Source organism: Neovison vison, chromosome 1 (assembly GCF_020171115.1).
Source record: "Neovison vison isolate M4711 chromosome 1, ASM_NN_V1, whole genome shotgun sequence".
Taxonomy (NCBI): domain Eukaryota; kingdom Metazoa; phylum Chordata; class Mammalia; order Carnivora; family Mustelidae; genus Neogale; species Neogale vison.
Window position 1 is genome coordinate 272,040,052 of NC_058091.1, and position 14,034 is coordinate 272,054,085.

The 14,034-nt window shown below is 44.3% G+C and overlaps 1 protein-coding gene across 2 annotated transcripts in view; it reads right to left on the bottom strand.

The window, feature by feature from the left end:
- GRIA1 (glutamate ionotropic receptor AMPA type subunit 1) overlaps positions 1-14,034 on the bottom strand; it is a 308,116-nt gene that overhangs the window by 90,942 nt on the left and 203,140 nt on the right. For both annotated transcript variants that reach the window (XM_044230963.1, XM_044230971.1), the window contains exons 9-11: positions 9,267-9,377; positions 8,361-8,567; positions 1,850-2,220 (exon numbers count right to left, since the gene is read on the bottom strand). In XM_044230963.1, the coding sequence (XP_044086898.1) occupies positions 1,850-2,220; positions 8,361-8,567; positions 9,267-9,377 (689 nt within the window). The remainder of the gene's footprint in view (positions 1-1,849; positions 2,221-8,360; positions 8,568-9,266; positions 9,378-14,034) is intronic.

A 14,034-nucleotide genomic window follows, 5' to 3' on the forward strand; every position in this document is an offset into this window, starting at 1 on the left:
TGTGACCAAATTCTGTGCAAAGCAAATGAAAACAGGCCTGACAAGGGATTCAGCTCTTGTGGACTGGAGACGATGGGTGGAAGGGTGGGGAGTATGAAAACATATGCTGAGGTCAAACCACTTAGGTGAGACCTTAGGAGGTGAGATGCCCATCGAGGAAGGAAATAATGGAGGAAAACAACCTCTGGGTCTTTTTAGACACGTGCATATTGTAATGGCCCTAGAATATACTGACGAGCTAAGAGTCATTTCTTCCCACTCTTTATCTACTGGCCTGATTTATTTTTAACAAGTCCTTCCCCTGCTTGGTTCTGTCTACTCTTCACCATGTGTTTGCCAGTATTGGCCAAGCATCCAGTCTCACACCTCCTCTCCCACGCACCCCACCCCCCAACTGTCTTCTTATTTAAAGAAAAACAAGATTATAATGGTGAACAATGAGACTACCTAAATTATACAGCAGCCAAAATGAGTCCTGAGGGAGGCTCCTTAGGAAGAATTTTATTCCATTGCTACTTAGGAATATTGGTTCTCATTGACACTCAAACGCAAAACAGACAGGTGGTAAAGATACCTCCAGCATAGGTCCTGGAGGGCTCAACTGTTATGCATTTTGCCCCCAGAGGGTGACAGTGTGTGCAAATCTATTCATGACAGTCAAGTTCGAAGTCATGCCTCCCTGTGTGCTTTGGAAACTTGGTAGTCTATAAAGAACTGCCTAGTGGAAAAGGAGTTCATAGAGAACAACCGTAAAAGGAAAAGGAAATACAGTCAGTGCTTGTGTATCAGGTAAATTGGAGGAGCTTTGTGGCATGAACATTCCAGAATGTAGTTGAAAGAACATGACACACAAAGACAGGAGGTCAATAAATGTGGGGATTGGTCCAGATTGGAAGATTTCAAGTTTTATCATGCCCTCTCATTTCTATTCTGCCTTCTTTTTTTTTCTTTCTTAGCTTCAGAATTTTTTTTTCCCCCATAAGAAGCAGTATTCACAATCTAGTATAAAAACAGACACAAATAGAACTACTTTGGTTCCGGGGGGCGAGGGGTTGCAATCTCATTGATTTGGGCACTCAGGTTCTCTCAATGCAGTATCTGAGGTACCCCTTAGAAACCCCTGTTTTGAACCACAATGAGCAAATTTACATCACCCCTGGATCTAGATTATTTCCAAGGCCTGCCTCAGAACTAAGAAGAAGAGAACCCTTTTCTCTTAAAAATGAAGACACCAAGGTCTACCAGGGTCAGGAGTCCTGCTCAGGACCATGCAGAGCACACTATTGCCAGTGCTGGGACCCACTCATAGTTCAGCACTCCTTCCATCACTTGGCCAGTAGTACAGGATGGTGGTCTGAATCTCATCTCACCTAACTACTCAGTGGTGCAACCTTGGCAAGATTCAACATTCATGTGGTCCTCATTTATGAAAGAAGATATAATTTGGGTCCCACCTTATGCTTCTGTGAGGATTCAGTGAGATAATGCAAGTATGGGACACAAAACCTGGCTTCCCGTCCGGTGGGTGCTCACTAAATGTTAGTTGTACCGTACTGTCCCTCATCCCTTCTCTGAACCTTTCAGCCACAGAACATCAGACTTGTGATTATGCCTGTTAATCTTGATAGAGCACATCAATCAGGTAACAGACAGAGCTGGCTCAGACACAGGAGGCATCCAGATAATCGACAGCATACAATGGACAGTTGACTGTAAAGCGTAGTTGAAAAGCTAAATACAGTAAAGTCTGGAAATAATTCCTATCCCTTAGCTTTCCAGTATTTGCTCCCCCCTCCACCCCAAGAAAAAATAAAGCATTGAGCAAAGGGGTTGAGAAGAACTGACTGACCTGGGAGAAATGTCACATCCTTGTTGCATGAATGCTCCCAGGGAGAACCACAGACTGTTGAATATGCCAAACTCATTGGATTGGTCACTGGTTGTCTGGTCCCGCCCTTCCTCAAACTCTTCACTGTGCCATTCGTAGGGGCTGAAGCGGCTGACCAGGAAGAGGACGACACTCACTCCAATGTAGGCAAAGACAATGCACATCCAAATCTCGTAAGCCAAAGGGTCGAGGAAGGAGAAGACCCCCGGTTTGGACTTCTGTGGCTTTTTTATCATGATGGAGATTCCCAAACTCATAAATGGCTTGGAGAAGTCTATCACCTCTTCCCGGACCAAGGTGATAGTTAAAGGAGCTACGGCCACATCGGCTCTCTGCAAAACAAAAACAAAACAAAACAAAACAAAAAAAAAAAAGAAGAAGAAGAAGAAGAAGAAAAAAAAATGCAGTTGAGCTCAGGAGCTCTGTATTCTCTTGTTTCTCTCTCCATTGAATATTCTTTTGCATCTTAAAGGATGTGAAAGTTTGAAAAGAACCTTAGAAGTCGAATCCCTCCTCCTTTCTATAAGGTTATTTCTGACAAATGAGTGATCAGCTCGCTATCTTACAGGAGAGATGATCCCATTGTCTGACAGCTCTAACTGTGAAGGCATCTTTCTCACATTACAGGGCGGCTGGGGGCGATATCTGTTGCTTCTGCCTGCCGAGCAGCCATATCTCCTTCCTCTGCTGGAAAATCACTTTTTTTTTTTTTTAAAGATTTTATTTATTTATTTGATGGACAGAGATCACAATTAGGCAGAGAGGCAGGCAGAGAGAGGGAGGGGGAAGCTCCCCACTGAGGCTCCCCACTGAGCAGAGAGGCTGATGTGGGGCTTGATCCCAGGACCCTGAGATCATGACCTAAGCTGAAGGCAGAGGATTAACCCACTGAGCCACCTGGGCGCCCCTGGAAAATCACTCTTGCCCCACTCTTAGTCCTTCTAGTTCAAATGGGGCTGATCATCTGGTTACATGGTGAAGCACGTGACTGGGTCTGGCTCTTCGTACTTCATTTCCCTGCTCAGAATGATTCATTCAAAAATGGCATAGGACTGGGGTGCGGGGTGGCTCAGTTAAGTGGCTGCCTTTGGCTCAGATCATGATCTCAGGGTCCTGGGATCAGGCCCCGCGTTGGGCTCCCTGCTCAGTGGGGAGTCTGCTTCTCCTTCTCCCATTCCACTTGCTCCTGCACACACACTCTCTTTCAAATAAATAAATAAAATCTTTTAAAAAAATGGCATAGGACCCAAGTGGTTTAATGATCATTAGCCCTGAGAGTGAGAGTGAGAGATGCAGAAACTGGTCCCTAATATAATTTGGGCCACACTAAATTCAGGGCTTACCCTGGACTCCTAGGAAAATGGGTTCATACATTGTACTTGTTCACAGAACATGAACCAACCCTTTTGTTTGCCTAAGCCAGTTTGGATTGGGTTTTTCCCTGCAGCCAAGATCTCCCGGCTAATAAGGTAGTGAAGGCAAACTTAGCTCTTAACCAACTCTTCTTAACTCTACATTTACTGGGCACTTACTGTGTGCAGGCCCTAGGGTGGAAGCTGTAGGTGAGCTATGGTTCCTACACTCAGCGTGTTACAGATTAGTAGGAGAGGTGGGTATACATATCCACCCTCCCCCGCCAGCTGCCCATGTCCAACATCTCAGTTGCAAGGTAGGCTGGATATGCGCTTTCCAAGAGATACAAAATGATACAGGAGAGAGATCAGAGAGATACTCATTTTGACTGAGGAGATTAGGGGCTGCATGATAAAAGAAGTGACACATAAATCTGGCTTTGAAAGAGGGGTAGTATCTTGTTGCTCTGGCAACAGTACACATTCCAGAGGAGGGAATCATGTGAGGGAAGGCCTTGTAGAGAGGAGGAAAGGGTGCGTCACAAGTGTTTTTCAAGAAGACTCCTAAGAAACATACAGTTGATTCACTTTTTAAAATTCAAATCCAGCATGTCGATAAACATGAAAAGGTTGCAAGAAATGCTCATCCTTGGACATCCAGCATGTGGAATCACCAGCCTTGCTCTTTGGTCATCCCTCCCTCTCCCTAATGGCAGAAGCCCTGGCTTCCACACAGTAGAAATCCACTGCTCTGTTGGCCTGAGATCAAGGATACTGGAAACCCAAGAAGGTTCCATGGAAATGTCTGTGCAAGTCTGTTGCAGGAGGATGGCTTTCTCTCAGGTGCTGCACCACAGTCCAGATGGGAAGCTGGTGGTTGATGCCATGTAGATGAGGGCCCCAAGCAGATGCTAGGTGGTATTGCATAGATAAAGTTTCCTCTGGTTATTCTCATTGGCTGGGGTGTTTGAGAAGGTGCTCTAAGTGGAATCAAAAAGCCTGGCTTTCAAATGACTTAAATTCTCACCTAGACAAAGAAACTTTTCATAAAGCAACATGGAATCAGGTGTGAATTTGATAGTAATTCTATTTTTTTCCTAATAACCATTGCATAAATCTTGATATAATCTATATATGATATATATAGATATATGTGTATGATATATATGTATAATATTTTTTCAAACACAAGCTAGTGCAAGGAAGAAGACACCTACTCTTTCCTCTGTAACCTAACACAGAAAGAAAGATAGGAAAGGAAGGAAGGAGAAAAGTCATGGAAATAACCACAAGCTACCCAAAAGGGAGGTCAACAAAGACCAGCTTTGAAAGTGGTAACAAGAATTGAATGGATTTGTTTGATGCCTCCTGATGTGAGTTAACGAAAGGAACTGAAGACTAGAAAAATCCTAGAAGCACATCCTCTTAGTGCTTAGTTCATTCAGTGATTCCAGGATTTGTTTCACGGAACATGATTTCTGGAAGGATGTTAATAAGTACAACATGAAAATAAACATTGGAAGACATGAATTTAAAAAGGTTACTTTAGGGCAAGGCTTCTCAGAACCATTGAAAGATCACCATGCACTGAGAATTTCCAAGAGACCTAAGTAGATGCGGTACTTCTAAGATTATCTGGTCATGGATCCCTGAGCATCAAAAGAGACCCATGTGTGTAGGGTACACACACAGTGGGAGATGCTATAGTCAGTGACCTTACTCAGCAGAGAAAAAACTCAGGTCCAGAGAGCAAAGGTGGTTTGTGCAAAGTTCCAGTGTTTGAGCTCATTTGACATTGACTAAGAGTCTGGAGAGTTGTTTCAAACACCTGAGGTTGTTCCTGGAGCTCTGCAGAATTGGGGAATGCAGAGCTCACCTGGGAAAGCCCACCTGGCTGCTCTGGTCTGTGACTTGCTGACCATGTGGCCTGAAGGGAGACCACTGTCTTTTGGGGTATCAAATTCCTCATTTAAAAAAAAAAAGAGGCTTAAGAGTTTTTGCTTTACCTGTTTAGTAGGATAGTTTTGTGAGAATCAAAAGAATTCAAATAAGTGAGAATACTATGAAGTAAAAGCATTTTACAGATACTCAAAGTTATTTACTTAAAGTGACCCCTTGGGCCAGTGGCTTTCCAAGTTGAGCGTACGTCAGATTCACCTTGGGGGGGGGGCTTTTAAAAACACAGGTGACAGAGTTTCTGGATCTGAGAGTGATACTGGAGAGTTTCCATTTCTAATAAGTTCTAATAAGTTTCTAATAATTAGCAGTGATGCTAATGCTCCTGGTCCAGACCTCACACTTTGAGAACCACTGACCCAGGAGAGCCTCAAACAAAATACGTGAAGTCTAGAAACAATCCTAGGGAAAGAGCAAACAGTTTTGATCCTGTAAGATAAAAGCAAAATGAGAAGAAAACCTTAAGGGAAATAACTCTGGGCCAGGCACCGGGTAGGTAAACTCCCCACCCCAGCCCTGGGATAGGGGATTCACTTTCACTGTTTTTCAGGGGTTGAGTGACTTTAGGAGTCGTGTAGCCAGTAGGCAGAATTGGAACTCAAATCCAGGTGTCTGTCTGAGAAACTCACTCTCTTTCGGCTTCACCAAGATGGAGGACAGGCGGGGGCGGGGGGTGGAGTGGGGTGTCATCCGTGAATTGCACCCAAAGCCATACCCATGCAAGAAGCAGAAACTCTGTTTGCAGGGTGTGACATCTGAGAATGCAGGCGCGGTTGCTGTTCTCATTCCCAGTTAACAGTGGCCTTACGGTCCAGTGATTGGATGGTATGATTTGTAGAGAGGCAGTAGGACTCAGAGTGCAGTTGGGATCCAGGCTACATGTCACAACTCAGCTTTTACTAGCTATCCTAGGCCAAATGACCCACCCCTCACTGGGCCTCTATGTCCTTATCTGTAAAGTGTGGAAAATAATTACATATATCTTAACGGGTTGTTAGAGTATGTGAAATAATGGGGGTAAAGTATTTAGCATCGAACCTGGCACATACTACCTGTGGACAGGCTACTACTACACTTTTTGTTAAGAAAAAGAGGGAGGAAAAGGGAGATGAGAGACCTTGATTGGTTTAGTTATTTAAAAGGTACAGAAAGAACAAATTTAGAGGCCTCCTAATGAGTTTTGTCCAGCCTTCTAGTTATTTGTGGCTGACAGATGCTTCCTTAAACTCCTCTATTCTTTCTCAGGGGGGGCAGAAAAAGAAACCCAGACCAAAATTGAAAGGCGAGTACTGAACTGGGCCCATCAAGGAGTCCTCAGAATATAGTTTATATTGCACAGAACAGGCCCGATGGAGAGGAGGAGATGGATGGGGAAGGATGGGCCCTGGGGCATCAGAGGTAACTCTGATTTCTTACGGATGAGTCAGTGACCCATCATTGACTGTTGGCTGTTGGGGCGCTTGACATCAGAAAGACGGTACCATTGTTCTGCCTGGATCACAGGCCTTTTGCTAAGGGAACTATGTTCCATGGGATGAGGGCAAAGATGAATGCTAGTGGAGGTTCCCATGGAAACCAGCCTCCAGAAGCAGCAGTAACCGTCCAGGTCTTTGTCGGCAGTGAAGCTTCCCAAGGTGAGAGAAAGAGGAGGAGGGAGGAGCAAGGGTAGAAACAGAGACCCCCCCTTCCACAACACAGTAACCATCTTACCAGGTCATCTCAAAAAGCCACTTTCCTGTGGAAGATTTTCCTTACCACATCTCTCCTTCGAATTCCCTTTGTATGGCTCTCAAGGCCATCAAGACTCCTATTGTCCTGATATGGGACAATGAAATTTAACCTAAATGGTTGGTTCATCCTGACTGGAACTCAACATCATCCTGGGACTTAGCATATGCTTCTGCTCAGAAACCCAGCCTGCAGCCTTCAACTTCATCACATGAAGCTATAGTGGCCCCTTTCCTGCAAGTGGTGGCTGACGTCTTCTTATGTTGCCTTTTGTTGTTTCTCTGCTCAAGTATCTTCATCATCTCCCAGTGCCCACTGAATCAATCCACTCTTCCCCATGTCATTTCTTACTCACCCATAGCCCTGACTACTCAGTCCAGGTCCTCTGCATAAGCGGCCAGTATTTTCCCCACTCTTTCTTATTTCTATCACTAGAAATTCCTGGGCTGCCCTTCTCTGTATTTGAACGTGGCCACTTTTCAGCTTCCATATCCCTCTTGAGGGCTAGACAAGCTCATGTCAGCCTCTTGCCTGATCCTTGAACTGTGCTATCTTTTACTCTTCTCTCTCATTGTATTTTCTACCCCATAAAATGTTAAGATCCTTGGGGACAGGGATCAGATCTTTTACTTCTCAGTGGTTCCTTAAATACTTAAAGCAATTCAGGCACAGTGGCTTCTCAAAACTGCTTCAACTTATTGAAGGTTTTATAGCAATTGTGCATGGTGTTATTTCAAGTGTAGTGAGTGACACAAAGACAGAGAGATCTACTCCTATGACACAGGTAACTATTTTACAAGGCAGGGTAAGCCATAATAGAAGAAGAAACTAAATCCTACAGGAGAAGGCAAGAGGATTTAGAAAGGAGCATTTATTCCTCTTATGGGGAGAAAGAAATGACACCTTGGAAAGAGCAATATTTGATACAGACGTTGGAGGAGGGACAGGCCTTTGGGGGTGTGGAATGGAAGGAAGCGCTCTATGCAACAGAAAGACTTGGGGTAGTTCGGCAACAGTAAAAGGTACAAGGGAGGGAGAATTGGGGTGAGTGACTAGAAAGTTGGGTTGGATCCAGGATGCATCTAATGCCAGAGAAGATATTTCTATGGCAGGGCCATAAATGACTTTGAGCAGGGAAGTGGTGACTCAGCAGTCTGCCTTGGGAAAACTGGTTCTGAAGCTCAGCTATCGCCTGTGTTAGATGAAGATCAGCGGAAGTTACAAGAGTGAGCCGATTTGGCTGAGGAAGCTGGGACCAGGAACCTTGAGAGACAATGTCTAAAGATGATGGATCTTGAAGCCCTCATCTTTTCGGCAGCAACAATACTAAGTAAGGGGTCCAACAGGTATCTGTGGGCAGGGCCAGCCAACCACCAAACGATTTTCTTTCAGACCCTCTCTCTGCCCTCCAATTCCCAACCCTGTGGAGAACTTACTCCATAGACCAGCTCTCCCACCATGCCATTCCAAGCCTTGGTGTCAGGGTCACGGGCTCCATATTTTCCATCACTGACAATCTCAAGACGGTAGGAGTAGCCCACATGCTTGGCAATCTCTGCTGCCAGCTCCACACAGTAGCCCTCGTAGCGGTCATTGCCCTCAAATTGGTTGGCGTTCTTCTTGAGCATCACATAAGGATCTTCCTGGTGGAGAAATGGAGGGAGAGAGAATGTGGGTTGCGGGTCATCTCAGAGGTAGGGAGGACTTTGGCCTGGCAGAGGAGGATTTCACCAACCTTGGCTAACTTTGGAGAAGGCTTTCTAAGTCCCTAAATCCATGTCCTGCATTTCTGCTCCCTCTATTATAAGACTTCTTGGGTTAAGGAAGCAAACTCTTAAAATAAATATATTTCACCCTTGAGATGTAGGGCTCCCCTTTTGAAATTATGTTCCAGGAGCTCTGTAGTTTTTGGAGGTACCTCTAGGGGCACTATGCTGGGCAAGTAGACCCTAAACAGTCTCCAGCTTTCTCATGGTCAATCACTGAGATTCTCAGCACTGCCATTTTAGAAAGTGGCTATAAAGCACCTAAAGTTCTGGGCTAAAAGTCTCTTTGAAACGGCTTCTGCTGAGGGAATGTAAAGTCTGAGAACCACCATAATTTTAGTCTCACCATTATGTTTTATATACGGGGAAACTATGGCTCAATACATAGGATACAAAATGAAATCACGGCAGAGCCACACTGAAAATGGCCTCTCTGACTTCTTCCCTTTCCTACTCCCTCTTTCTAACTATGGCACAGTTTGGGCAAGAAGAGTGACTGACTTTGCTCCTGGGGAAGACCTTTGTGTTGGTCTGGTTTGTTTCCCAGATAACCTCAATGAAGGACCGAATACTCACTAGGATTGTAGTGACGATGTACGTCCTATTCTGGACACTTGAATTGTCCCCCCCAGCTTGAGCATCGGTGGCTGCAGGGACAAACTTATCATCTTCATTCCAGTAACCAATCTGTTAAGGAGAGGAAGGTGGTGACAGAAGATGAGCCAGGCTCTTCAGGACAGCCAACACCAGACCAAAAAGCAAGGGCCTCGGCATCATACCATATAATACTGGGCACACCAGGCTCTAAAGTATTAGTAGATAAAAACAAAGAAAGATAAAATGCTCTCCAGGTCCTCCCAGCCCCATCCCTATGAACATCCTCACCATGATGAGCTAAGCCTGGAAAGTGCCCCCCCTTTAAGCAGGGCGGACTTAACTGTTAAAGCAGCTGAACTTGTACAATGCAAGCCAGGGCCGTGGAAGTTTAATTTCCTGCAGATGTTTATAAGTCAAACCCCTTTTTCCTCCTGCCTATTAATCCTTCTCTTCCTGAGCTCATTCTGAATGGTAGTTGGAATCATACAACTTAAAAATTACATTCCTTTTGCTTTCTTTTTAGATTTACTGTATTTTTCCATCTAGATTTAACTTCCTAGGTGATGATTATTTTATCCTTTAACATTTGTTTCTCTTATTTCCAATTATAAACTATTTTAATACTGAGGATGTATGAGTGCCTAAAAATACCGGCTGAAAACTTTTTTTTTTAAAATCAGTAGATTATTTATACTGGCTCATTTTGCAAGGTCTTTCAGCAAATATTTATTGGATCCCTCTTGTGTGCAAAGCTCTGAGCTAAAACACTGGGAGTACTGTTTGGCGGGTTGAGAGAGATACTAAAGTCTAAGAGCAAGTCCTTGCACCTATGAAGTCCCCTAGCCTATTTGGAAAGAGATGACACATGCAACACATGAGATCATGAAGAGGTTGGGTCCAAGCCTTTTAGACTGGAGAGAACTTGAACATGGGTCAAGATGTGAAAGCAAGACTCTGACTAGATTCGTAAGTTCAGTGGCTCCTGATTAGAAGATAGGGTTAGCTCTATAGGGCAGTGGGCACATGGGCCAGCCTGAAGAGAACAGACTTTATCCTGAAGGCAACAAAGAGGGAAGTTTTGAGAAGAGCAGAAAGGTGTGGCTAATACACATACACAAACAAACACACACTTCGGTCTCTGTCTCTACTTATCATGGGATGGTTGTGTTTTGTTCTTTGGTCCTTCTGCTGCTTGTAGACATCGGGTCAAAGGGAAAGAGAACTGGAAGTGCACACATAGAAGGATGAGCAGGCTGCCCACTGGTCAGAATTCAGCTCTGGCTCCCAGGGCTGAGGTACGCGCCAATGGTCAACTCAGATAGCATTGTCACCTTAATGTCTTTCTCTCTGCGGTTTCACTGCTGTTAACAAGGATGATAACTGCTGATGTCAGATACTGAGTGTGTTCAAGTTTTTGTGCCATTTCATTTGGCTTAGGGGAGTTTGTGACTGCCCAAGATGATGCAGCTGGAAAGTGGCTGTGCTGTTCTTGCTACGAGGGGCTCAACTCTGGGCTGGGAATCATTTCAGTTAACAGTTAGTGAGTGCCTCCTGGGTTTCAGGTGCTCTCCTGAGTGGTTTTATGTTTTAACTTCTTCCATCCTCACAAAAACCTATGAAGTGGGTATCTAATTACCATTCCCATTTTTAAAAAAAGATTTTATGTATTTATTTGACACAGAGAGAGAGATCACAAGTAAGCAGAGCAGCAGGCAGAGAGAGAGCGGGAAGCAGGCTCCCTGCTGAGCGGAGAGCCCAATGCGGGGCTGGATCCCAGGACCCTGAGATCATGACCTGAGCCAAAGGCAGCGGCTTAATGCAACTGAGCCACTCAGGCGCCCCTCATTCCCATTTTAAATATGAAGAAACGGAGATGTGCAGAGTCACCAGCAAGGAAGGCTGACTGCAGGGCCATGCCCTTGGTACTCCAGTTAGCTGTCTACCCACTCTGAGTGCCTCAAGTAGGTCTCCACTGGGGACGCCCATCTGGTCTGGCTGTGTGTAGGTTGGTCCCCATCTCTTCACAGTGCTGTGGGCTTCTGGTGAACAGAGCCAGAGGTCCCCACTGGTCCTGTGGTTTGGCTGTCTGTCCCCATCTCTCCATGGTGCCGTGGGCTCCTGGTGGACAAAGCTGGAGGTCTCTTCCTTCTAGGATGCCTTTCTTACCACAGCCTATTCTTTCACAGAGAAGCCGCTTAGGTAATGTTTGTTAAGGAAACGCGCACCTCCACAATGGACCCTGTCAGTGCTGAGACCACTGAGAGGCCTATCTCTCGGGACACTGGGCCAAGATCCGTCCTCATGCAGGAACATGCATGCTGCTTGTGTGAGGCACCTTTAGTGAACATGAAAGGAAAAATTTCTCTCTAATGACATAAGAACCAGAAACTTAGAGCTCCACAACATCAGAGCTAGAAGAGGCATGAAGGATTGTTTCTTCTAATCCCTTCCTTTTATAGAGAGTGACGAGGGGACTTGCGCAAAACCAGGATAGAGTCTTGTTTCCCTCACTTTCCTAGACCAGTGCCCCCTGGAACCCTGGGGCATCTGTGGGGACCTTTCCCCACTTTTATGGAAGGTGGGTGAGGGGTTAGGAAGTGGGGGCGAGTTCTGGGTTCCTCATCCCTCCTTTAAAACAGCTCTGGCTTTTTAGCCTTTTCACATATTGGGATTCCCTTTAACAAGGAGCCCTCTGGCTGAAAATGTTTAAAACCAGTATTGTAGTGTACCACTATGCACGTTTTTAAACAATTTCCAAGGTACCTTCACAACATTTAACTCCTTCGCTTTTTGTGACATGCAAAGAGCACAGACAGGCTTGGGATTTTCTGTTTTACAGATGGGATGAGAAAGCCTGAGGAAATCAAATGATCTGACCTATACAGATTATATATATATATATATATATATATATAGAGAGAGAGAGAGAGAGAGCAGATTAGTGGCAGGGCATAGAAGCCAGGGCATTGACCTCAAAGGTTAGATTATTTAATATGACCTACACAAACTTGGGGGAAGTGTGGTAAGTATCATTTTTTAACCCACAGATGATGCTAAGGGGTTTTCGTTCCCTTTTCCTTTCTCCTCCTTTTCCTTCCCCCCATCCTTCCTTCCCTTTCTTTTCTTCCCTCCTCCCTTTCCCTTCCCTTCCCCTTTCCTTTTTCCTTTCCTTTCCTTTCCTTTCCTTTCCTTTCCTTTCCTTTCCTCCCTCCTTCCCTCCCTCACAATTAGCACAGGTTTAGCTGCTCCTACTCAAACCATCAGTACAGAGCAAGTTGCCTCCTTTGACAGGCAGCTAATTTATCTAAAATTTACAGTGTATTATTAGGTATTGTCTTTTTAAAGTGGGGGCTTGATAGTCAAGACATAAATCTCTAGCATAGAAAGACATGGTTTCCGGGGCGCCTGGGTGGCTCAGTGGGTTAAGCCTCTGCCTTCGGCTCAGGTCGTGATCTCAGGCTCCTGGGATCAAGCCCCGCATCGGGCTCTCTGCTCAGCAGGGAGCCTGCCTCTCTCCCTACTTGTGATTTCTGTCTGTCAAATAAATAAATAAAATTTAAAAATAAATAAATAAAAGATAGACTTTCCTAATTACTAACCTTAGGGCCAGTTACCTGACCTCAATGGGCCCCAGTTCCTGCTCTGTAGAACAGATACATCGGAAGTATCTGAATATCTGATAGAATATCTGTCTCTTGGGGCTGCTGAGGCTTAAATGAGTTCATGCATGTACCAAATGGGCACAGTGTGTGGCTCATATTACGTTGTCAATAAACTAAGAAACGATTTTAGTAGGGTAATGCCTAGTTGAAGGCTAACAGGTTTCTGTGGTATAAGACATTTCAGGATCAGTTTACTTTTTGAAAATTATCAATCTCCAAAAGAAGTATATATCATAGAGCATTTCTTCATTTGGCAAGTAACCCTATTTATATGCAGGGTAAGTGTTCCCTAAACTATAAAATGTTGCTCCAAAATCCCACATTATTTTGATAAAATGGGCAGGGGAAGCGAGATAAATCTGTATAGACCAGATTTGTATGGCTTAGAAAGAGATTTTAATTTTTAAAGACATTGGCCTTTCCAAGCCAGTATCATGGCACTAGTGTTAAATTGAAGTCTATTAAAATGATTGTATGGCTTGGCTTATATATGGTTTCTTTGATATCAAAAGCTAGAGGAATAGTTAAATGTTGTAAACAAGTTTATTCTATGTAGGGAAATAAAACAATATTGCCAGTCAGAAGAGCGGGGTGATACCAGAACCAGGTTTGCACCTCATGTAAGCTAGCAGGCTGAGAAATCTGGTTCCACAGCTCAATGCAAAGAAAGTTGGCAAAGCTTTTTGAAGAGACACTCCACTTCAGAGATGAGAGCAAATTTTCCTTTCTTAGAGAAATTGGTTGGATTATTATACAGCACTTTGATTCTCTACGGAGGATATGCAGGACCTTTGATTCTCTCTGAAAGTAAATCAGAGTTAGTGGTTGGGTAAAGAATAGGGCCCACTATTCAGAAGGGGGTTTAAACAATTCTAACAGTGAGAGGTCTTCTCCTGGGACCAGTTATAATTTTTGATCTCCTGTTTCCATCTATCTCTAAAGATTCTTTGAAGGTAGGAAATGAGTCTAGATGTTAGATCAGATTTTTTTTTAAGTGAATGAAGTCTAAGAAGAGATGATTATAGAGCAGTAAATTCCATTGATCTACCTCACACAGTTGGCAAGTCAAATTTACACATCTGCCT